The 24,329-nt window shown below is 50.8% G+C and overlaps 2 protein-coding genes across 13 annotated transcripts in view; one reads left to right on the forward strand and one right to left on the reverse strand.

Moving 5' to 3' along the window:
• Nucleotides 1–224: 224 nt before the first annotated feature.
• Nucleotides 225–20,472, forward strand: Patz1 (POZ/BTB and AT hook containing zinc finger 1). 11 transcript variants are annotated; one of them, XR_009585079.1, is made up of 8 exons: nucleotides 232–2,581; nucleotides 3,927–3,990; nucleotides 9,666–9,837; nucleotides 16,392–16,529; nucleotides 17,845–19,016; nucleotides 19,409–19,513; nucleotides 19,802–19,932; nucleotides 20,231–20,469. XR_009585079.1 is itself a non-coding variant. In XM_060365536.1 (5 exons), the coding sequence occupies exons 1-5, from the start codon at nucleotides 1,311–1,313 to the stop codon at nucleotides 18,261–18,263; spliced, it is 2,064 nt and encodes a 687-aa protein (XP_060221519.1). In that variant the 5' UTR covers nucleotides 232–1,310; the 3' UTR covers nucleotides 18,264–19,277. The 11 variants fall into 11 exon arrangements, 4 of the variants coding, with proteins under 4 accessions (XP_021507789.1, XP_060221519.1, XP_021507782.1 ...); XR_009585077.1 differs by having other exon boundaries at nucleotides 19,802–20,472; XR_009585080.1 differs by lacking the exon at nucleotides 19,409–19,513 and having other exon boundaries at nucleotides 19,802–20,471.
• The window catches only part of LOC132646804 (uncharacterized), a 41,860-nt gene continuing 24,508 nt past the window's right edge, over nucleotides 6,978–24,329 (reverse strand). The window contains exons 3-4 of one of the 2 annotated variants that reach the window (XR_009585093.1): nucleotides 8,346–8,484; nucleotides 6,978–7,108 (exon numbers count right to left, since the gene is read on the reverse strand). The gene's annotated coding sequence lies outside the window, so the exon portion shown is untranslated. Of the gene's footprint in view, nucleotides 7,109–7,168; nucleotides 7,283–8,345; nucleotides 8,485–24,329 lie in introns of those variants that run through there. The other variant, XR_009585092.1, reaches the window with a different exon arrangement.

Consider the following 24,329-nt stretch of genomic DNA (forward strand, 5'->3'; position numbering starts at 1 on the left):
ATCAAAGGAAAGCTAGGCAGGGTACTGATGCCCGCCCGACCTGCGGGTGCGCAAGGCAGGCTGGGGGGCTCAGATCCACAGGCTCCGGCCGCCCCTCCCGCACGCTCGCCTACACTCTGGGCGGGCAGCGGAGGGGCGGCTGTAGCTGGTTTGCTGGCTCTGCGCTCCGATCGTATTGGTCGGGGTCGGGGGGGGGGGGCTGAGGCTGCAGCCCCCGGCCCCGCGGGCGGGGTGGGGAGGCGGGGGATCAGGCTGCGCTAGCATTGGCGGAGCTGGGGAGTGGGGAGGGGGGGCAGGAAGCGGGGGGGAGCGGAGCTGCAGGGGGGGGGTATATAAATAGGGAATGGGGGACGTGCATCCTCCGCTGGGTGAGGGGGGGGCGCTCGGCACAAAGAAAGTGGAAAGTTTGCAGCGCTAGGCGGCCTAGGCTAGGGAGCCCGGTGCGCACGTGCTGGGCCGGGGCCACCGAGACCCCCCACGCCGAGCTCGCTTTTTTTCTTTCTGCAAGCTGGGGGGGGGGTGTTGTTGGTATCGCCCCCTCCTTCTCCTCCCCCCCCAGGGGTGAAAGTGCAAGAGGAAGTGCAGCCGCTGCCATCTTTCCTCCGTTCCGAACGCACGGAGCCTGGGGCCGCAGCACCGCCGCTCCGTCGCCGCCCGCGCCTGGCCTGGGGAAGGGCCCACCCTGCTGCCGCCACCAGCTCGTTTCGGCCGCCGCCTTCGCCGGGCTCCAAGACCCGGCCTACGCCGCCGCCCCCGTGTGCGCCGACTGCCGCCGCCGCCTTCGCCTTTTGTTTCCTTTGCTCCGGCGCCCCCGCCCCGGCTCGCGCTTTGCAGGGGACGCAGCGCGCGCCCCCAACGGGCCCGGGAAAAGCCTCGGAGCGCGCGCTTGCGCTTGCGCGGCGGACCCCTCCTCCTCCCCGCGCGCTCGCGCCTTTTGCCTGCGCGCCGGCGCCGCCTGGCGGGCGGGAGGGGAGGTGGCAGCCGCGTTTACAGGAGGGGCGCACCTCTTCGCTCGTTTACCCCTTGGAAGGTAGACCGAGGAAGGGAGGCGGGCAGGCGGAGAGCGAGTTTAGCGCTGGGCCCGGAGGGGGGGCGGGGTGGCTATGTGGGGGACAGTGCACCGCTGGGTCTAGACCTTTTGATTAGGGCAGGGGGCGTGTGCGCTGGGCGCACCTGCGAGGACTACCGAGCTCTGGGCCGCACGTGCCGGGAGTGTGACTCGTCCGCGGCGCAGGGCTTTTTGCTGCCTTAGGGAAGGGACTAGGGACTGGGGAGTGCCCGGCCCGGCTACTGGGGAGGGGGCAGCGGCCATGGAGCGGGTCAACGACCCTTCCTGCGGCCCGTCGGGCTGCTACACCTACCAGGTGAGCAGACACAGTACGGAGATGCTGCACAACCTGAACCAGCAACGCAAAAACGGCGGGCGCTTTTGCGACGTGCTCCTACGGGTAGGCGACGAGAGCTTCCCGGCGCACCGCGCAGTACTGGCCGCCTGCAGCGAGTACTTTGAGTCTGTGTTCAGCGCCCAGTTGGGCGACGGCGGAGCTGCAGACGGTGGTCCTGCTGATGTAGGAGGCGCGGCAGCGGCTCCGGGCGGCGGGGCTGGAGGCAGCCGCGAGCTGGAGATGCACACCATCAGTTCCAAAGTGTTCGGAGACATCCTGGACTTCGCTTACACGTCCCGAATCGTTGTGCGCCTAGAGAGCTTCCCCGAGCTCATGACGGCCGCCAAGTTCCTGCTGATGAGGTCGGTCATCGAGATCTGCCAGGAAGTGATCAAACAGTCCAACGTGCAGATCCTGGTGCCCCCTGCACGGGCTGATATCATGCTCTTCCGCCCTCCTGGGACCTCCGAGTTGGGCTTCCCTTTGGACATGACCAACGGGGCAGCCTTGGCAGCAAACAGTAATGGCATTGCTGGCAGCATGCAGCCCGAGGAGGAGGCTGCCAGGGCCACAGGTGCAGCTATTGCGGGCCAAGCTTCCCTGCCTGTGTTACCTGGGGTGGACCGTTTGCCCATGGTGGCTGGACCCCTGTCGCCCCAACTGCTGACTTCTCCGTTCCCCAATGTGGCATCCAGTGCCCCTCCACTGACTGGCAAGCGAGGCCGGGGACGCCCCAGGAAGGCTAACCTGCTGGACTCCATGTTTGGGTCTCCAGGGGGCTTGAGGGAAGCAGGCATCCTTCCTTGTGGCCTGTGTGGAAAGGTGTTCACTGATGCCAACCGGCTCCGGCAACATGAGGCCCAGCACGGCGTCACTAGCCTCCAGTTGGGCTATATAGATCTTCCTCCTCCAAGGCTGGGTGAGAATGGGCTGCCCATCTCCGAGGACCCTGATGGTCCCAGAAAGAGGAGCCGGACCAGGAAGCAGGTGGCTTGTGAGATCTGTGGAAAGATCTTCCGTGACGTGTACCATCTCAACCGGCATAAGTTGTCCCACTCAGGGGAGAAGCCATACTCCTGCCCGGTGTGTGGTCTGCGGTTCAAGAGAAAAGACCGCATGTCCTACCATGTGAGGTCCCATGATGGGTCAGTGGGCAAGCCGTACATCTGCCAGAGCTGTGGGAAAGGTTTCTCCAGGTGAGAATGTTACCCTCCCCTGCTCCCTGCCGTGTACTTAGTTCTGTCTCTTGAGACAGTTCGTTAGGATCTGGGGGTGTGGATCTTGTTGGGGTGGAGGTCACTGGACCTTAACAAGGCGTACCACGTTAAAATATTTTAAGGTCCCCTTCTTGGGATGGTGTGGCCAAGAGCTGCATCTGTCCCTTCAGGCAAGTTCTCGGGCCCCAGGGTGCCCTACTAGCCTCACCCTCCAGGGGCCTGTGGGAAGGGGCCAGATTCCTCAGGCCAGAGCCATCGGGCCTCCCCATTCTCCCGGGTTCCCTTTGTGTTTCCGGCACCAGGCGTGGGGCCCCCTCTGGGGGCGGGAGGCTGGGCTCCTCCCTCGACTTTCCCCGCCTGAATGGCTGCAGAGGGAGGGACTGAACAAGTGCTTCTGGGACTCCTCACACTCCAGAGGCCCAGGTCCTCCACCCGTTTGAGCAGGCCTGCCTGCCGCGGTAGGCTCCAGCCTTGCCCCTCACGTGACCTAGGACTGAGAGGCATAAAGCTGGCTACCCAGGGCTGTTTTGCAATAGTAATACTGGAATCTGATGCGCTCTGACCCGGTGGCTCTAGAATCCAGGGAACCCACAGGTCCTCCGTCTGTTCTCAAGACAGAACAGAAGGCAGGCCCTCTTCTCAACTTTTAGCGAGCCTTCTTGGGAACTGAGGACTTGCCTGGGAGCAGAGGGTTGTGTTTTTTTTTTTTTTTTCTTCCCCCCTCAGTATTGAATAAAAGGCTGGTTTTAACTGAAATCCTGAGAACCTTGTGAGCTTACAGAATTCCCTCCTAGGGGCCCCAACTACGATAACCAGTCTTACCGGTCAGACAGCCCCTGCCCACCTGCTCTGGCGGGCATCTGGCTTGCCAGCCCAGCTGGGGACTTAGGGCTCCATCCCTGGCCTCTGGGGACTGGATTCCACCCGGGTGGCATTCATTGGCTGCTATGGCAGGAGAGGCTGGGGGGAGGGGAACGCAGAGCTTCTAAGGGGCTTTAGCCTGGACAATGAGTCCCACACCCCCCTCCCAGAAAGGCCGGGCTAGGCATCCCAGTGTCATTCTAAAGCTGCTGCCTCAGGTCCTAGGAATCATTGAATTTCTGCTGGGGGTGGGGTGGGTGGAGTGAAACATTTGCTTCCCCTCCCCCCAGGGGGGGAAATGGCTGAGATGCTTGGGCCCTTGGAACCAGAGCTGGGTGGTGATTTCGTCTTTGTCTTGCTGGGGTGGAGTCCTCCCTAGAAGGGGGGTGGAGACCGACTGGCCAAAGTTTGGCCCGTGTTTTTTGTTGTCTTGTTTTTTAAAGTATGTTGGTGTCTCTTCCAGGCCGGATCACTTGAACGGACACATCAAGCAGGTGCACACTTCTGAGCGACCTCACAAGTGTCAGGTAGGGACCTTCCCGGGTATAGTTGGGTGGAAGAATGTTGCTGTTCTCCCGGCCTTGGCCATGAGCAGCTGCTGCACTGAGCCAGCTGAGACCACTGCTTTGCACACACCTCCCACCGGCTCTCCTCTGTCCTTTGTTCTATACCCGGCCCCCTGTGCTTCACCCAGGGCTAAGATCCTCTTTCTTGGTCACTTGGTTCTGGTTTCCACAGTCTTTGCCTCCATTCTGTTGCTTTGCTTTCCTGTCCTGGTGTTTTTTGGGGTTCCGTGGCTGGTGGGCTACACTGCACAGGTGCTGTCCTGGTGGACACCTTGCTGGGCCTGGCTGCTGGTTCCCAGTAGTTGTTATGAACTGTAGGGGTTTCACAAGGGCTTCTGGTGGCCCAGTCAACAACTCTTCCCCTGATTTGAGCTGAGTGGGAACTGCTCGGTTCCTTCAGTGGAGAAAGCATGGCAGTAGGAGAGGCTGGAGGTAGGGAGAGGGTGGTCCCATCTCTAACACAAACTGCAAGAGCAGGGCAAGGCATTCTCTTCCAGTGTGGAATTGTGTAAGGAAGGCTGGACTGGATTCTCTCCCGCCAGCTCTGCTGGCCCCTGGAAAATGAGTTTTCTTTCTTGGCCTCTGAGCATTTCAGTGTGGTGGAAAATACACCATGTTTCTTGGTTGTCTCCCCTCTGCTACAGCAAGTGCCTTCAACAGACTTCAAGACAGTGTCATGAGATACTCCTGCAGCCTCCGACAGGGACAGTTGCTTCTCCCAATTTGTTGGCAAGGGCAGGTTCAGGCAATTATAGGAATGAGCAGAGCTCTGAGGACTAGGGGTCAACAGTGTTCAAAGATGCATGGCCAGGCAGCCTATCCCAAGGATGCTGCCTCGATAGGCCTGCAGGGATTTGTCTTTGCCTTGCTGCTTTCTGCCTCTCCCTTCTCTGAATTCTCTCGTCGAGGAGCACATTCTGACTCCCAGGTAGTGTGCTGAGCAGCCCCAGGCAGGATAGGAGGAGCCCAGAGGGCAGTGGGAGTGTGCCCAGTGGCCTGGGGGGGTAACCTGCACTCTCTGCCCTTTTTCCAGGTGTGGGTTGGGAGCAGCAGCGGCCTGCCGCCCCTGGAACCTCTTCCTAGCGACCTGGCATCATGGGACTTTGCCCAGCCTGCTTTGTGGAGGTCGTCCCATTCAGTTCCTGATACCGCCTTTTCCCTCTCTCTAAAAAAGTCCTTCCCAGCCATTGAAAACCTGAGCCCAGCACACTCCAGCAATGCTCTCTTCTGCCCAGCCCCACCGGGATACCTGAGACAGGGTTGGACAACCCCAGAGGGCAGCCGGGCCTTTACTCAGTGGCCTGTAGGCTAGCCTGAGTCCTCTTGGAAAGGTGCAGGGGAGTGGTGGCTGGCCGGAGACCCCTCCTTTTGGGAGGGGCCAGCAAGATGGTTCCTGCACACCAGTCCTAGATTCTACCAAGATGTCCTAAAGTTTTTCCCAGCTTGAAGCTCTCAATTAGTGATAGCAAGGAGCACCTATCTGAATGCCCCCATAGCCTCCATATTTCTTCCTCAGTATTTGTCTTCCCTACCCTGACCTCAACAGGTGATAACCTGGGTAGCCAGCCTTGTCTGGGGAACCTGAAAGTTGACAAGTTGTTGGCGTTAGGCCCCAGCTTTCCTTCCCCTGGCCTCACTTTCACCCTGACTGGGGTTTCTGGCCACCCTTCTCCCACTTGGGAGTCACCCCACCTCCAGAGATGCCTCCTACACAGCTTCAACTAGGGTCGGCCGTGCTGCTGCACTCTTCTTTCTCACAAAGTCCTGCTTATATTTCTGGCTAGAGAGTTAGATTCTTATGTCTGAGGTTTTTTTTTTTTTTTTTTTTTTTTAAATAGCTGGTCTGCTCAGAACTAAACTAACCAGTAGCTTTGTATTGTGATCATGACTTTAGGAGCTGACAAAGCAGATAGACACTCCCTCCTCCCCCTGGTCCCCTTAGTGTGTCCCTTAGTCCCTGCAGACTCTGCTGGGAGATCAGGAGTGATGATAAAAGATTTCATTCTAACATTTGAGGCTTTGTGTGTTTTGTCCTTGGTCTGTCATAACAACTGGCATCATTGTCCCTTGGTGTATGAGCCAGCTCCTGCCTGCCTCTGCCATTCAGCACACACTCTCACAGACCTGATCCTGTAGCCAGAACCTTTAAAGAGGACCCAGCAAGGAATGTGCTGGCTGTCACAGTATAGGTTTGGTTAAAGTACAGGCACCTCCTCAGCCACCAAGGATGAAGGGGACTGGCTACTCAGATTGATAGAAAGGCCTTTTGGAGGTAAAGGCTTGAGTCTCTTTATTGGTCTACATGCTCCAGCCATTGTCCTGGCCTGAAATTCAGCCAGAGCCAAGAGGCTCTAGTGTCTTAGCTCTCTCCCATTGCTTCTGGTAGCCCCACATCTGAGGTTGGTTAGACAGGATGAGTTGGGGCTACACTCAAGACAAAAGGGCTAAGCCCAGTGGAACTGGACTTTTAGATTTTTCTTTCCTGGGTGTAGGAGGCTTTGAAAGATGCACCCCATGGCTTCCAGACTGCTCACTGCTGAGGCTTCTGGGGTTGGGGTGTGAACTAGTGTTCTTGGGGTTCTGCTCAGACTGAAAGCTTTAGGAAATGTGAGGTGGGCAGTGGTGAGTGATGATAGTATGTCTCCTGACAGTAGCAGACTGTGAGCCTTGGCTGTGGGCACAGTAGGCACTTCAAGTCAGCAGGCAGCCACACTGCTGGTGGTTCCTTTAGGGCACCTCTGTTTACTCTGTGTCTGCAGGATGGGGAGTTCTTTCTTCTGAGTCTCAGGTTCTGGGTGTCCTGGTCTCAGCCCCTTTTCTTCTGAGTCATGTGACCAGCCTCTTTTGTGTTCCATGTTGTCTGAAGTTCCGGTTGGCTCAGACTTGGATTTATACACAGAAAAGCTAGGGGACTCCATCCATGGGGTCAGTCACACAGGGACACCAACAGCTGCCTTAGTTTGGCTTTGTAACAAGGTAGTAGTTTCTGTGGTGGCTAATTACGTTTGCTCCGGGTCAAGTCAGCCCTGTTTCTTGAGAGATTATCAGTGGAGGACAGGGCAAGGGAAGCCAGCTGCATCTGCAATTTTAATTTTGCTTAGTTAATCCCCAGATATTTAATCCACTTGGGGATAATTGAGGATTGGCTGTCCATTATCTTGGGTACCAAAGTATGACAGGGCAAAGCCTTTAAAGGAAAAATCCTAAGGGCTGGCAAGAAGAACAAGGTATCTTTCATCCTCAGGCTTCCTCCCTGGAAAAGGGAAGACAATACTAAATACTCTCACCTGGCTCATAGTAGGTCTTTTGAGTTCTGAGGCTTAAAATTTTCTTGGTGGTTGAGATGGTGCATGCTATTAATCCTAGCACTCTGGAGGCAGAGGCATGTGGATCTCTGAGTTCAAGGCCAGCCTCCACAGAGTGAGTTAGAGGACAGGTTAGGGCTACATGGTGAGACCTTGTCTCAGAAAGCAGAGCCCCCCCCCCCCCGGGCTGCAGAAGTCGGGTCACTCTTGGATATTTGGCAGAGCCAGCTCTTGTCCCTAGATAAATGAACACGTTTACAGTCTCTGCCAGGGTGTTTATGAGAGCCCTTGCTGTGGTTTACAGGTTGCTAGGCTGGGTGGAAGAGTCTGTGTGAATTCCCCCTTCTCTGTGGCGTGTCACAGTGTCATAAAGCTGTCCCTGTGGGTCCTCCTGTGACTGTGAGAACAAATACCCAAGATGCCTTCTGGGTTGCCATGGTGCTGGAGTTTGCTTGCACTATCTTGCCCCAGGACAGAACTGGACACCAAGTATGTAGGGTCAGTGTTGACACTTTCTTTCATGGGATGCACCTGTGCTGACTTCAGAACGCTAAGGCTTAGACCTGAGGCTGCTCCTTGGCCGCCCTCATCCTCCGAGGGTTCCTCGTAGGGTGCATGTCTGCCCAGCTATAAACTGCTCAGGATGAAAAGACCCTGTGTATTTGGAGGGTTGCCTGAAGACTGGTCTGGCCGGGTGTTTAGATCGCTGTTTTCTCTAGCACCCGAGTCTTGTGCTTTGGGCAAGTTCATTTTCTAAAGTTAGCTTCCTCGTTTGTCACTGGATTAAACAAAACAGAAGAGTCACTGGCATGGGTGGTGAGTGCCATTTACCTGTGACTACAGGAACAGGGAGGCTAGTGCTGGTGCACTTTTATCTCAGATTGAGGAGGCAAATGGTGGGGGTGTCTTCTTTCTACCTTCACAGCACTGCTATTGGCTTTGTGTTTTGACTGTACTGTACGGTGTGTGTGTGCTTGTATGTGTGTGTGGTAACAGTGTTCAGACACTCACCTTGAGATTTCAGGTTATTAAGATCCACTGCTAAACAGGAAATAGAGGCAGCTCCAGTTCTGGCAAGTTATGGGGTGGCACCTCTTCAGTGGATTACAAGCAACACCCTCAAATGTGAGAGCTGCTTTCTCTTACAGTTCTAAGAGCAGAGAGCACACAAACAGAAGAGAAATGAGTCTGGTTTGACTTTAGCCCCTGAGGCATCTCCATGGAACCAAAATAGCTTGGAAGCTACTGGGTCCACCTCTTTTCATGGCTTTGTGACATTCTGTGCTCCCCAAGGCACCCCAGCCTTTGCATGCCCCAACAGAGGAAGGGATGTTGGGAAGAGATAATAGCTAGAGAGCTAGAGGCTCATTCTTAGAGTACAGATCCTGACAGTTAGGCCATAGCTGGACTGCCCGGCTGGGAGCTGTCCTGGGTTGTCCCTTCCCATGGCTACACATTCCTAGTGTGTGAGGGTTAACGGCCCACCTTGGAAGGCTGCTTTATGGACGAACTACGTAAGGCCAGTGTCTCTAGCAGTCTGAGCTCAGAGCATGCTCAGTGCTGCAGGCTGGCCTCACTGTCCTTATTCTTAGTGTCGCTTCCCCACCATAACACTGCACAAATGCTCTGAATGCCTGCAGTCTGCTTTCTCCAGTCTCACATTAGCAGAACTGATACTCATTTATTTTATGAGCTGCTTTTTTTATTCACGTTACAAGAATATTATAAAGTGTTATCTTTCTACTTTGTCTTGTCGTTTCCATTTTCCTGTGGCCAAGACGAATGCCATATTTGAATGGAGTGGGTACACTAGATTTTTTTGTATAAAGTGGTAAGGGGAAACCCAGAGCTGGAGAACAGGAAGACTGGTTTATGTGCTGTACCTCACTCATACTGACTCAGAGCTCCTGAGTTAGTGCTTTGGGGTTAACAGTGAGTAGATGTGGAGGTGCATACCTGGGTCCCAGCACTCTGCAGAAGGATCTGCAGTCATCTACATAGAGTCCAAGATTGCGTGAGATCCTGTCTCAAAAACCAGAGTGGGATGTGTGTGAACAATCCTTAACTCTTCTCTCATAGGAGGAACACAGGACTTAGCTGGCCATGTTTTGACCTTATCTGAGGTAAAGGGCCAATAATTCCCACTCCTGTATCCAGGAGAAGGCACTGTGGGGAGGAAGGGCAGCCAGTTGGCATTGTGAGTAGAGCATTAGCTGAACCATCCAGCTTTCTAAAAGGACTGCTTTCGCAAGCTGACCAGAGCAGGGTTTTGCTTCCACTCAAGTATGAGATGTCTGTTGTTTCTCATTCTGTTTTCCTTTCTGCACTCAGACCTGCAATGCCTCTTTTGCCACTCGAGACCGCTTGCGCTCCCACCTGGCCTGTCATGAAGACAAGGTGCCCTGCCAGGTGTGTGGGAAGTACTTGAGGGCAGCATACATGGCGGACCACCTGAAGAAGCACAGCGAGGGGCCCAGCAACTTCTGCAGTATCTGTAACCGAGGTAATTTCCCCACTCTTGCCTCACTGCAGAGGGTGGGCCCGATCTTGTGGGGAGTCCACCCTCCCTACTGAGTGAGAAATGCCCTCACCCAGGTTTTGAGCACATTACTCAGCTAGTTGTTTGAAATCTCTTTCCTTTCTAAGAGGCTTGGGTGCTTAAAAGGTCCCAAGAGACTTAATAATGGGAATAGAAGGAAAGAGGTGATTCCCAGCTTGGGGTCAAATACACCTGCTCAAGTGGCAGGATGGATGAATTCACAAAGACACTCAACGGAGGTTGACTGGGAGTCATTAGCCTTGTATGGGCTATAAAAGGGTCGTGCTGCTCACTCACTGGTATGTGAGATTCAACAGCCAGGGAACGAGGAGATGAACGAGAGAAAACTTCCTAGCATAGGTGTTTAAACGAGATTCCAAACAGATTGTGACCTTGACAAAAGACAGAAGCGGAAGGTGCTCTAAGCAGGGCAGTGTGCTTGAGGCTGGCTGGCCTAGGTGGTGTCTAGCTGGGGCAACGGGGTTGTGTTGGGTGCACTCCGGCACCTCCCTCAGGCTCTGCTGGGTTGAGTTGGCTGTTTGGAAGTGCTGGAAGTTTGTTTACAAGCACAGTGTCTGTGCTGAGGAGGTTGGGGGGTCAGCGTGGCTATTGTGTGAGCTTCTTCATGAGTTGCTTCTTTGGCCTCCTCCTATGCTTGCTTTGGCTAGTTGGGCATGTTGCTTGTTGTTCCTGGGGCACTCTTGTGTCATTGATTTTGTAAGTCTAGTATATGACCTAATAGCTTGAGCATCGAACCAGGAATCAGGAGACACAGGATTCTAGCCCCTTGCTATATAGCTTTGGGCTCTTCTTGTCTTGCTTCTTCTTCTTAAAAGTGACTAAGACTCTCCCCCTTTCCGTCTCATGGGGTTGCTCTGAGGACCCCAAAAGGAGGTAGTTGAGCATTCTCTGGATCCACAAAGAGTTGCACCTTTGAATGCCGCTCCTTATGCTGTAAAATGATAAAATGGTTTGGTGCTGCTTGCTGATAGTCTGGTTTGGATGAGGCACAAGACCTCTGCAAGGTGCTGTCTCCATAGGTCCCAGAGTTCTTGATGGAGGCACTCTGCTGGGTAGGTGGTTTTCTTGGAGTGTTGGAACCAGGTGCTGTCTAGAGACTACATGCACCCACCTCAGATTTGCTTTGCTGGTCCTGAGTATCATCGATACTTGTTCCACTAGGAAACCTGCTGTGAATGCAAACCACTAGCTGCTTCAGCTGTTTCTACTTGTTTCCCTCTAAGAGAAAACAGTGATGGTGAGGGCCAGGGGTGTTAGTGGGATAGTCTTGACTGGGGACGCTACAGTCCTAGAAAGCTGGTTTCTTGCTTGCTTCATCCTAACCTGGCTTCCAGAGAGTACTCCCAACTAACTCTAAACTTGCCACAATGCACCATCAGCAGGACTTTGTCAAGTTTCCCATAAGTTACCAGTCCTGGAAGTGGCCCAGTGGGCAGAGCTGAGAACTGGTAAAAATGGTAAAGGACGTTAATGATAAAGCCGGAAGTCCAGCCTAGATGAGGGGCTAAGGCGAGAAGGGGACGGCAGACTCAGGGCTCTGGGGAGCCCAGGGGAGGACAGCAGGGAAGTTAGCCTGTCAGGACAGTTCTCAAAAGCCGCAAAGAAGACTTAAACAACAGCCACAAGCCATGTGACTAGGGTATGGCATTCAAAAGAGCAAAACCAGAGCTCACCAAGACTGTGGGGGTCTCAGGTTAGAGAGCAGTCCGCAGCAAGAAGACCTGCTCCTCCATGTCTAACTTACAAGAGAGGATTGTAGTCTTTCTCAGAAGAGGAAAAGCTAGATGCTGTCTCTGGACTCATTCTTCGGCAGAAATGAGAGAGGACCAAATAGCAACATCTGCACACAGATGCTGACAAGAGAACAAGAAGCTGGAAGAAAGGCTCTTTTTCTGGAAGAGGATGAGGGGCTTGTGCCCCTGATGCTGTCAGGCTTAAGGATGGCATCTGAGAGCTGGGATTGGGATTCAGTGGCATGTCAAGGCTTTGACTTCAGTCCCAGCCACTGCAGAATAGTCTCGGGTAAAACTGAATCAAGCTAATGTATGGGTGTCTTCTGAAATCATTCAGTCCCAATAATGCTTTGTTACATTTTTTAAAAGTTTTATGTATATGTGTGAGTGTATGTATGTATACTATGTGCAAACAGGAACTCGTAGAGGACAGTGGATCCCCTAGAACTGGAGTTATAGGTGGTTGTGAGCCATGATGTGTATGCTAGGAACCAGAAATGGGTGCTTTTACAGAGGAGTGCTCTTAACCACTAAGCCATCTTTTCAGCCTTACCATGAAGTCCAGGCTGCCCTCAGAGTTGCCTTCTTGCTTCTAATCTTTGCATTTGGGAGACAGAGGCAAGAAGACAGCTCAAATTCCAAGCCAGCCAAGGCTACATGAGTAAGTAAGGCCTTGTCACAAAGGAGAAGAGATCAGGCCTAGTGGCCTACTCCTGTGGCACTTACAAGGGTGAGACAGTAGTATTCTTATGAATACTTGAATTCTTATGAATTCAAGGCTAGCCTGGCCTAAATAGCAAGTACCAGACAGCACCGTCTATCATAAAAGAAAACAACAAAAACCAAAAACACACAAAGAAAACTTCTTCCTGTCAGATGACCACACGGGTAGTGGGGTAGTGCTCTGCCATTCTCCTGCATTGGCACAGTCTTAATGCACTGTTGCATTTGACCCCTCCAGGGTTTGGACAGAAAAATGGGGCCCCCAATCTCTGCACAGACATGGACTTGAATGTGAATTGCAGGGATGCCAGGCAAGAAAATACAACTGAAGAACAGTGGCTTTTTGCCTTTAACAAACTCTTCATTTCTGGAGAGGGAGAGACTTGCTGTTAGCAGTCACATGTGGGTGCAGTGCTTCTGTTAGCTGCTATCATGAGGCCCTACATTAAGCTGCCTCTTTGGTTCTTGGCTAATCAGTGAGTAGGTGGGTGAGCTTAGAATTTCAACTAAATACATCTGGCCTCAAAAATGTGTTGTGCTCAGAAACTTGGCCTCTGTTTCATCCTAACACTTGACTTGCTGAATTGCTGTGTTTAAGTTCTGGGCTGTAAGTGGCAGCTGTGGATCCGGTCCTGCCACTTGCCAAGTGAGTTTGCTATAGATAGTACAGTGTGCAGCCAGGGGAAAGTCAAGTGGATCCAGCCACATAGCCCTCAGAATGCTTTTTAGGAACATGCAGGGTGTTTTTATTGAGTATATGCTGTATTTTGGAGGTAGCTAGCTCTCTTCACATGGAGTGAATATAATAATTCCTGGTACTTTTTCCCCCATTCACTTTGATTGTAGTGGACCTGCTCTGGCATGCCATGAGGAGGGCTTCATACTACGTCAGAGACCCCAAAGGAATAAAAAAACCAAGAGAAAAAATTCCCTTGTGAAGTGGCCGCATTTTATCATCACAAAGCTCTGGTATCTTATGCTGGTTTCCAAGGCCACTGGGCCTTGCTGGCTTGTGTTTAAAGGGCTTCACAGTGCCAACCGAAGGGGCAGGGCTAAGAGCCTCCTTCTCTCCCCTTAGCCTTGCCAACCCCTTCCTGACTGTAGCCTGCTTCTTAGAATGTCTTTCCTCCAGTGACTGGCCCTAAGCCAAACACTTAAGTACAGCCCCAGGACAGCTCCCCCGGCAGGCTAAAAAGCTAGCTCCTGGTCCAGGCCAATATTTGAAGTAACTGTGTTAAGGAAATACTCACCTGATCCCACATTTCCCTCTCAGGACTACCACCACCTGTGATCCTCAGGACTGTTAAAGAAGGTTTGCACAGGCCAGCCTTGTTTCCTGGCAGCCTATTCTAACACATTTCATTATCATACAACAGTGGTGATAAACACTATTGCATAAAGTCCAAAGGACTTTTTTGTTATTTTGAAACAGCAAAAGAAAAATAGGGTATATTAGTCAGAGTTCTCTAGAGAAACAGAACTGATAGAATGGGGCGGGAGTATATAAATGAAAAGGTGATTTATTAGAATGGTTTACAGGCTCAGCTACTCCAACAACAAGAACAAGAAGTTGTTCAGCTAGATGTTTAGCTAGTCTTCAATATATGATGGAATCCCAAAGCAATAGACTCTAATGTCAGTGAAGGAATGGACTTGCCATTAAGAGAGCAAACAAGCACAGAGCAAGCTTCCTTCTTCTATGTCCTTTATATAATAAGCTGCCAACCAGAAGGTGTGGCCCACCTCAAAAGACCCAGTTAAAAGTGGGACTTCCCACTTCAAATGATTTAATTAAGGAAAGTATTCCTCAAAAGTGTACCCTGACACTTGGGTTTTAGTTAATTCCAGGTGTAGTCAAGCTGGCAACCAACAGCAGCTACCACATAGGGAGAGAAACTAAATCTCAGCAGCTGCTGGGAGAAGGGAGGAGAGGAGAAAAGGCTGTGCTTTTTAAGGTAGGAATGGATGTCAGCTCTGAAAGAATAGTAAGGAAAATACAAAGTTACACTTCTTGAGATAGAACCCCGAACAGAGGGCAGGCTTAGTTGAAAAGATGTGTAAGCAACTGGCCCAGAGGGTATTTCTAGGGCCAAGACACAGATCCAGTCAAGAGACCAGTGGGTAAGGGCCAAGTTCTGATAGCATATACTTCAGGGTTGGAGTGAGTCCACGCTCTGCTGGTTGGTGGCCATACATGTTACATGTGACAAAATTACTTCACCACACTAAGCCTTTTATTTGTTCCTCGGTAAAACGAGTATCGTAACAACGTAGAGTGGTAGAGCAGGAAACTCTGTAGACTACCTAATGCAGCACGTTGGGTTTGGGCACACCAGCAGCATTTAAAGGAGGCTGGTGAGCTCAACAGTGGTGGTGCACGCCTTCAGCTCTAGTACTCAGGGACCCTGTCTTAGAAACAAACCTCAGTGCTTGGGAAGCTGATGCAGGACGATGCCACAAGTTTCAGAAAAGCCTAAGTCACCGAGATAGACTATTCCACTAAAAAAACAAAACAAAGCCAAAACAGGCAAATGAACGAATGCTGTAGCAATTCACACTTTTGTTTTTGAGACAAACTGGGTTTTTCCTGAGTGCTGGGACTAAAGGTTCACCCCTCCCCCTCGTTTCACACTTTTTTCGTTTCACACTTTTTTGTTTGTTTTTGTGACACAGGGTTTCTCTGTGTAGCCTTGCTCTGTGGCTGTCCTGACTCGCTTTGCAGACCAGATTGGCCTAGAACTCAGAGAGATCTGCTTGCCTCTGTCTCCTGAGTGCTGGGATTAAAGAAAGGTGTGCGCTACTGCCTTTCTTTTTAAAAACCAGGTTTTGTGCAGAAGTCACACAGTACATTTCTGCCTTTAGCAGGGTAATCTCACTGTGATCCTGTAGTTTTAAAAGGGAACAAGGGGCAGGTGAGATGGCCTAGCGAGTGAAGACACTTGCCACCAAGCCTGAAGACCTGAGTTCAGTGCCAGAAACTCACACGGTAGGAGGGGGAACAACTTCTACAAGTTGTCCTCTGACCTCCCCCCAGTAAATAAATAAATGTAATAAAACAAGCTTAAATGGAAGCAGAAGTACCTGAGGAATGTGCACAGATCTAGAGATTAAAGGAACAAAATTAGGGCACTGACACCTCAAGTGAGCCTTACACTAAAAGGCTTTGGTTCCTGCTAAAGGTCCTTTCTGATTCTTATCTATGGTGGGATTCAAAGGCATACCTCTTTCCTCCAAAACAAGTCACTTTATTGGCCTGCCTGATTTTTGTGGCTGTTATCCTGGCGCCTTGGGACGTTTGTGGAAATTGGCCCAAGATCTACTCTTTCAGCCTGAGATACTCCAGTTTTAAAATGACCAAAGCATGAGGAGTAAGATGAAGACTACTGCAAGACAGCTGAGGGATAAGGTGAAGACTACTCCAAGACAGCTGGAGATCATCCTGAGTGTACTTGATGGACTCTCCAAAACCAAACTGAGAAGACCACCATGGATATCAAGAGATGACCGTGATGCCACAGTGTAACTCACTGTCTCTGTTCTTCAAAAGGTGGAATCAGTTCTTAAATCATTGTTCTGAAGGTGGAAGTTAAACTAGAGCAACAGGTAGAAGGAAGGGAACCCCTGGAAGTGCTTCTTTGGGATTTCACTTTGTCTCCCTCCATCGATTTCCCCGAAGGCAGGCTTCTACCGGCTGGAGGCCCATGTGCTTGTCTGACCACATTTCTAGCCATGGTCTTTGCAGCTGACATGGCCTGTGGGACATCTACTCAAACCACCTGGTACAAGGTACTAAGCAAGCCCAGGTGGCTGGCCTGGGCCCTTCAATGTAGCCTTTACAGAGAAGCTGACTCATGGACAGTGGCATTCTCCATCCTGACCTCATGCCTGATGTGATTGCAGATGTTTTTGAGCCAAGGAGAGAACCCCTTCCAGGTGCAGCTGACCAGGGAATGCTAGCCAGATCTGCCAAAGAAAAGGCATGGGGAGCAGAGACATATCTCTTGCTGGCTGTGGGATCTCATCTCCTTTTGTCTTGTTTAGGTTTCTCCTCTGCCTCCTACTTAAAGGTCCATGTTAAAACCCACCACGGTGTTCCCCTTCCCCAGGTCTCCAGGCACCAGGAACCCATCCTGAATGGGGGAGCAGCGTTCCACTGCACCAGGACCTATGGCAACAAAGGCAAGCGACCCCTTGCTCTGCACTTTGCTTCTCTGCGCAGACTGTGTTGTGGGGGCGCTGGGCCGGGTGGTGGGGAGGCAAGAATCGCAAGCTCTCCAGGACAAAATTTACCATGGGTATCTCACTCCAGAACAGTGAGTGAGGCTTTAGGGCACTGCTGATACAGCCTGCCTCCTCTTCCCCAGCCTTCCTTCCTTCCTCTTGGCTAGTCCCCATTGTCTAAAGCCCTACAAGGTTGCCCTAGGGCAGGAAGAGGAGTACTGCATGAAGAGTTACTCTGGGCCTAGCCACTGCCTGTGGCCCTGTGCGGTGGTACGGAGCTGTTGCGGACTGCTTTCTCCTTGGTTGATGCAGTGGGTGGGTAGGAGCCAGTGGCTGGCTTCTTCCATGATCCTGGTGGTTGGTTGCTGTGAGTAGCCCTTTCCAAAGAGCCCCTGGCTGCATTTGTGAGACGCATGGCAGTAAATTATTGCCTCTGATGTGGAATTGGTTTGACAAGGGTTTCCAGGCTCACTGTTATCTTGTCGGTTCATGTTGTTTGGGGTGTGTGTCATGTTGTTGTTTTGCCAGGGGCATGGCAGATGGTAGAGATGGCATGCTCGATGCTCCCATCATAGACCTCCCATCTTGGCATGGCTCTCTGGACCCAGGCAGGAATCTGGTAGTTTGTAAGAGACCCCAGTGCGGGCCCAGGCAAGGTAGGGCAGTAAGAACCATCTCTTGGTCTAGATGGGGCTATCCAGCTGACAGAGTTGTTCAGAGCTGCTTTTCATTTGTGTACTTTGGCTGTCTGGCCCTGGAAGGGTCTTTGCAGAGGTGGAAAGGTAGACCTTTGTATAAGGGTTGGATGGCTACTGTCTGAGCCATCATCTGTAGGATCTGGCATGGTTCTAGTTCTGCCTGCTTTGTGAAGGTAGCCACTGGTCACTGCACACCTACGCAGCATAATCCGAACAGTTTTACTCCCAGAGGCACCTAGGAACTGGCAGTCTCTGGGTTGTCCTGGGCAGAAATAGGAGGGATTCCCTCTTGGCCTTCCTTCCTTGAAGCAGGCCGAGATGATGGTGAATTCTGCACACACATCTGCATGAAGAGTTTTCTGAGAGGGAGGCTGGTGGCCCCAGGGCACTGTCATCTTGTCCCCATAGGCATTCCGGGCTCCTAGAGAGCCCAGCCAAATCTCCATGTGTTCTGCCAGGTTTGTTCCTGGCTGAGGCTGGCCCTCCAGAGCCTGTGAGCTGGCCTCTTATACCCTCTCCAGGAGGGGCAGCCCCAGTGCCTGGCCTTATCTCTTCCCTGTTTTGTTTTTTCATAGAAGGCCAGAAATGCTCACATCAGGATCTGATTGAAAGCTCTGATTCCTATGGTGACCTCTCGGATGCCAGTGACCTGAAGACACCAGAGAAACAGAGTGCCAATGGCTCTTTCTCCTGCGACATGGCAGTCCCTAAAAACAAAATGGAGTCTGACGGGGAGAAGAAGTACCCATGCCCGGAATGTGGGAGCTTTTTCCGTTCTAAGTCCTACTTGAACAAACACATCCAGAAGGTGCATGTTCGGGCCATTGGGGGTCCCTTGGGGGACCTGGGCCCTGCCCTTGGTTCACCTTTCTCTCCCCAGCAGAACATGTCTCTCCTTGAGTCCTTTGGATTTCAGATTGTTCAGTCAGCGTTTGCATCATCTTTAGTGGATCCTGAGGTGGACCAGCAACCCATGGGGCCTGAAGGGAAGTGAGACATGCTGCGTCCCCACAGAACAGCCGTTGGGGACTGCTTGGAAATGCTGTGAATGCGCAGGGAAGTGATGTCTTTGGGTTCTGTAGCTGAGAGATTTTTATTCATTTCTAACCCCCATCCCTGCTCCTGCTCTGTTCCCTCCCTGTCTATCACCAGACCCCCCTCCCCCGTGGGCTTAGAAATAGACTCTAATCTGATACTCTCTGCAGATATATCTGCAAGACGCGGTATGGGACGAGGTCAGAAAACACTACATAGGCCTCTAAGGTAGCACCAGTCCTGGTTTCTCTAGTGGTCTGGAGCCAGAATTCCTGGTGCTCAAATCTTGGTGATCCTAAACCTCAACTCCAAGGCACTCTTAGACCTTGGTAGTTCTGGGCCCTTCCCACTTCTTTCCTCATTCCCCCTTCCTGTCCTCTCGAAAGAAATTACCGTAGGGTCTCTACCCTCGATGGCCAACTATTCTTAAGGAAGCCAGAAACCTACAGCATCCCCTGGACCATAGGGTATGTGTCCTCTGAGCCCTCTGAGGTTGACCCTGGTCTTCCTGAGCTACTGGACAAGCTCATCTACTGAGGACACCTCTACCACAAATTCCAGTTCTTACTTGATTTTAACCATTCAACTTGCTGTTGGGTTTTGACTCTCTAATTCTTATTATTGTTATTTTTAGGACCAGTTGTAGTGAATTGCTACTGAAAGCTACCCCAGGTGACACAGAGCTCTTTGTAAACCGCAGTCACACATTAGGGTTAGTATTAAACTTTGTTTAGATGTACCATAATTAACTTGGCTAGTTGTTTGAAGTCTATGGAAGAAATAGTTTTATGAAAAAATTAAAAAAAAATTTCAATCTGATCAGGAAGAGGTTTCAATGGTGTTGGGGGCCAGGAAGGTGGAGAGCCTCAGGTAGAAATTGTGTACCTTGATTGTGTTACACTTGAGCAAGCCCAGGTTGACCTTGTGATGTGACTTGATCTGATCAGACTATATTAAAAACATTAGTACGATATTCTGCCTGCCCCCCTGAGTCCAGTTTTTCAGCTGTGTTTTGGGGACCTGGATATTAGCTGTCTGTGTTCCCTGTCCAGGAGGGGCAGTGAGTGGTTCCCAAGAGAGCTCATTTCTTCTCCACTGCAACAGTTCTAGTATGCCTGATGGGTAGATGTTCCCACCAGAAGACTTCAATTTATAGGACTCACTAGCTCAACAAACACCCAGCCCTTATCTTCACTGCTTGTGTGTCAGGTATGTTTCAGACTCTGTAATGAATTAAGTAGCCCTAGGACTTAATGGGAGAGACAGTTAACAAGTAAGCAGATTTGTACTTGGCTTATGTGTAATGAGAAATATAAGAGTAAAGACAGTGAAAGTTAGGGGTCAATGACAACAGGAGAACAGAGAAGGTAGGGTGGCCCAGGAAGGTGTGAAGCAAGAGTTAGGGTTCAGGAGGAGACTCAAGGCAATGATCTGGAACAGGAGAAGAACATTATGACTCGCCCCCGACGTTACCTTGCTTGTTTTGCTGTTCATTAGTTGTGGATGTAAGAAGAAAAGACAGTCCTTCTGAAGACATTCTTAGTTCTGTGCCCTGGACACCTCCTGGCCCTTTCCCTGAGTGTGGAGGTGGGAGTGGAGAACAGCACACAGGACAAGAGAGTTGAGAAGTGAGTCTGTGTGTGCATGCCTGCAAATGTCTGTGCAGATGAGCACCTGTGGAGGCCCAAGGACAGTCTCCAGTGTGGGTCTATGGAGCCATCCAACTTTTTCTTTTGTTTTTTTAATTTTATGTTCATTGGTATTTTGTCTGCATGTGTGTCTGTGATGATGTCAGAAACCCTGAAACTGGGGTTACATGAAGGTGTGAGCTGCCGTATTGGGAACTGAAAGCTGGGTTCTCTGGAAAAACAGCTGTGCTTTTAACCTCTGAGCCATCTCTCTGGTCCCCACCTTGTTTTTTTGCAGGCCCCTGGGATCCACCTGTCTCCCTAGTTCTGAGATTATAAGTGCATACCACTGCTGGGTGCAGTGGTCCACGCCTGTAATCCTGGCACTCAGGAGGCAGAGGCAGGCGTATTGCTGTGAGTTTGAGGTCAGCCTGGTCTACAAAGTGAGGCCAGGACAGCCAAACACAGAGAAACCCTGTCTCGAAAAAAAAAACAAAACAAAAACAAGTGCACACTACTGTGCCTGGCCTTTTTTTTTTTTTTTAACCATGTTGTCTTCCCCCCCCCCCCCCCCCCGCTGGGGCTCCAACTCGTCATGTTTTCAAGGCAAGCACTTAACTGACTGAACTATCTCCCAGCCCTACATAGAATTAATGGGAACAAAAGCCACTCACAGGAGGGACTGGCAATCTTACAGCACTCCAAGGATCTTGAGAAATCTCAAAATGAATAGAAATAATTGATCTCCAAACAGGAAGAAAGGAAGCAAGCAGTGATAAAGACAAACATAGGCCAGGAGGGACAAAGCACAAAATAAGTCATCCATTTACATGAGCTCTTGGGTGACTTGCTGGGCTCTGTGGACTATAGACTAGAGGGGTGGCCATCTGAAGTGAGTTCACCAAAGAAGCTGACCGAGTATGCTGCAGTTTTGCAGATGTGGCTTTGTGACCATTACAAAATTTGCAACCTGATTATACTTGTGTTAAAGTATAGACGTGGCCTTGAGCCGAAGACTTGACAAGGTTGCCTTGAGTCCTTCCAAAGACACTCTTGGTTCTGTGCCCTGGCCACTCTTGGCCCTGCCCTGGGCCATTGGGGACTGTGTTTATAAGAGTTTCTCTCACTGTCTTGTGGCAAGAGGAGAACAACAAAGCAAGGCAGCCCTGCCTGCCCCAGTCACCTTCCTGTTGCAGACAGAAGCTGTGCAAATCCTGATGTGTGAGGGGTGATGGCCTTCATACCTGTGTAGCATATACAACTTGCACTTTTGCTTCTGAGCTACCAGATCCTGAGCAAAATTCTAAGTCTCAGTTTCCCCATCAGCAGACCAGCTGGGAAGCCTAAGAGAACATCACAAGCTAAGGTTCTGCCTAATCTTTAGCACAGCCAGGAAGATTGGTCGTTACTATTTACCTGCTTCCTGCAGTGAGAAGCAGGTGTGGAGGCTGGGGCTAACTGGAGCTCTGTATGCTTAGAATGGCCCTCCAAAGTGAGGACTGTACTTCCTTGGACCTCACTGAAGTAAAGGTAGGTGTCTGAAGGCGCATCATAGAGCTAGTGCAGCTACTGCTGGAGGGTCGGAGCCATGAACAAACCAAGACTGGGGCCCTGTATTCACCTCCTATGGCAAGGGAGGGGAAGTGAGACCCCATGCTCCAGGGGATCCTAGAGAACATACCTAGAGAGAAACATGATCAGCAGCAGAGTAGAACTTGGAGGCCCAGCAAGGTGGGCTTGGGGCAGTTCCAGAACATAGTTGTGAGGTACTTTATTCCGGCAACTTTCCAAGCCTTTGCCTCCTTGTGAAGTGGCTGTGACAGAAATGACTGGGAGGGCTGTAACAGCTGCAGAATGTTATCAGGAGCGGTACAAAAGCAGACTCCCTTTGGAAACGAGTAAATGGCCCTTGCCCTCGCCTCCTGTCCTTCTCTTAGCAGCCTTGTGGGGCCCCCAAACAACTCCATGTAGGTCACCTCTGGATTTCCCAGGCTTAACCCCTTGCTTCCATGTGCCCCCATGCCACACCCGGTTTAGAGGACAGCTTTAGAGTGTGCTCTTCCACTGTGGATCCCACAGATCCAACTTGGGATATTGTAGAAAGCACTTGAGACATCTCATTGGACCTTTTTTTGAGACAGGGTCTCACCACATACCTTTTGCTGGCCTGAACTCCCCTTAGTATGGAGTGCTGGGATTAAAGTCCTCTCTGCCCTTTAACTTCACAGCTTTGTTTAGGTTGGTGTATGGTGCTACCTCTGCCTGTAAAGTTCTCATCTCTTTATCTGCCCGAGGCCCAAACCTGATTGCTGCTGTCTGCAGTTTGCCCTGCCTTCACCACCACTGCAAGACAGCTAGCATGCTTGCTGAGAGCCAGTGCTGTGCCCTGTGAGGGAATCACTGAGGGAAGTATGCTATTGGAAGGTCTAGAGAAGTCCAGTGACTGCTGATGTCCACAGCTGTGAAGGGCAAGGTGAGGGCTCAGATCTGAGCTGTTGGACTTTGGAGCCCAGGCTGTCACTTCAGTGCACGCCTGTTCTGCACTGTTTCCACTTTTACACTGTCTTTATCTCCTATGATGCTCAGGCTCACGATGACAGGCTATACTAGACAAGCACTCTAACATCAAATTCTATCCCCAGTCTTTACATCACTGTACGATTCTTTCCCCATGGAAGCCCAAATTTCTTTGAAAATTGAATGTAAAAGATAAATTACCTTGAAGGCTAGAAGATGACTCAGTGGTTAAGATCACTGATGCTCTTCCAAAGGATCTGAATTTGATTCCCAGCACCCACATGGTGGCTCACCACCACCTGTATGTAACTCCAGTTCCTGGGGATTCAGTGTCCTCTTCTGGCCTCTACATACACCAGGCACGTATGTAGTACACAGACATGAACAGGCAGAAGACCCATACATACAAAGTAAAAATTTTTAATTTAAGTTTAAAACCATAACTTGGGCCAGCCTGATATACAGCGTGAGTTCAGGACAGCCCAGGCTTACACAGAGAAAGGCTGTCTCAAAAAACCAAAACAAATAAATAGCTCATCTCTTTTCCCATTACCTTGAAAAGTACCTAATACTTTACAGCCACTAATCCATTTAACAGCTGTTCTGATGGCTACTATGTGAAAAGATATATTTAATTCTTGCCCTAAAAGATTTTATATAATATATAGAGATACATGTCAGTTCCATGTGTTAGAAGTTTTATATATATAATTCAGCACATAGTTATATAGAGCATGAGACTTTTGCATAAGTGTCTTTAATACAAGAAAGACACGATGGGGGATGAGGGAAGACAAGTGCTCTGATGTTCTGGCAAAAGCTGAGATTCTGCAAATCAGGTCTGAGAAAGTGGTGACTTTAGATAAAGTCCTTCGAGCAATCTTAAGATTTAACATGTAGGGATGGGTGTGACAAGAGAGACTTAGGACAAAACTGCCCCTGAAGTACAAGTACCAACTGACAACTGGGCAGTGGTGGTGCACTTGGGAGGCAGAGGGGGCAGATCTCTAAGTTTGAAGCCAGCCTGGTCCACAGAGTGAGTTCTAGGATAGTCAGGACTACATAAGAAACCCTATCTTGAAAAACCAAAACTACTGGCAGGGCAGTGGTGGTGCATAGCTTTAATCCCAGCACTTGGGAGGCAGAGGCGGGCAGATCTCCATGAGAAGGCTACACAGAGAGATCTCAATGAGAAGGCTACACAGAGAAGCCCTGTCTCAAAACAAACAAAAACCTAGCAGCTCACATAAAAGTGACGACTCTTCATTTCCATCATGGGAAAAAGCCTTGTCAGATTGCATAGGAACTTCTGGAAGACATTGGACAGTTACCAGGCTGAAGAAGAAACATAAGGCCAGACTGAGCCAACACAGATAAAATAATCTAACTTGGCCTCTCAGCTCTAGTGGCATTTCACTAATAGTCCTCACCTCAGAGCTTCCTCGCAAAGCTGCCAGAGAAAACACCCAGCTGGGATGGGGGGGGAGGGGAAGCCCAGGATGGGTAGACATGCCCACTACTTGGGACCCCTTCCTAGGATTCATCCCACCCCAGGTCTTGGAAACTCCAAATAGGTCATCCTGTCCCTGGTGACAGGGGCCTGGACTCTGCCTCCAGCTCTACTCCCCACCCCAACACAGACCTTTCCTCTAATAACTGAAACCAGAATGCCTTGCTCCATCCCACAAGGGTGGGAAGAGGCAACCCCAACGTTGACAAACAATCTTGGGGACTCCTTTTTAAAATTTTCTCTCTTTAGTGCAATTTCCTCTCCTTAAAGATGAATCCTTCCCTCAGCATCAGCTCAGATGTGGAGCCCAACCCCTTCCTTTGTTCTAAATCAGTGTGTTGAGATGTGGGCACAAATTCAAGAAAACAGG

Source organism: Meriones unguiculatus, chromosome 12 (assembly GCF_030254825.1).
Source record: "Meriones unguiculatus strain TT.TT164.6M chromosome 12, Bangor_MerUng_6.1, whole genome shotgun sequence".
Classification (NCBI taxonomy): Eukaryota; Metazoa; Chordata; class Mammalia; order Rodentia; family Muridae; genus Meriones; species Meriones unguiculatus.

Bases quoted from the DNA above. Each gene is read 5' to 3' on its own strand.
- Patz1 (XM_060365536.1), top strand. From the start codon at position 1,311: ATGGAGCGGGTCAACGACCCTTCCTGCGGCCCGTCGGGCTGCTACACC. The intron at 3,991-9,665 runs GTAGGGACCTTC...TTCTGCACTCAG, and splicing joins AGCGACCTCACAAGTGTCAG to ACCTGCAATGCCTCTTTTGC. The intron at 16,530-17,844 runs GCAAGCGACCCC...GTTTTTTCATAG, and splicing joins CAGGACCTATGGCAACAAAG to AAGGCCAGAAATGCTCACAT.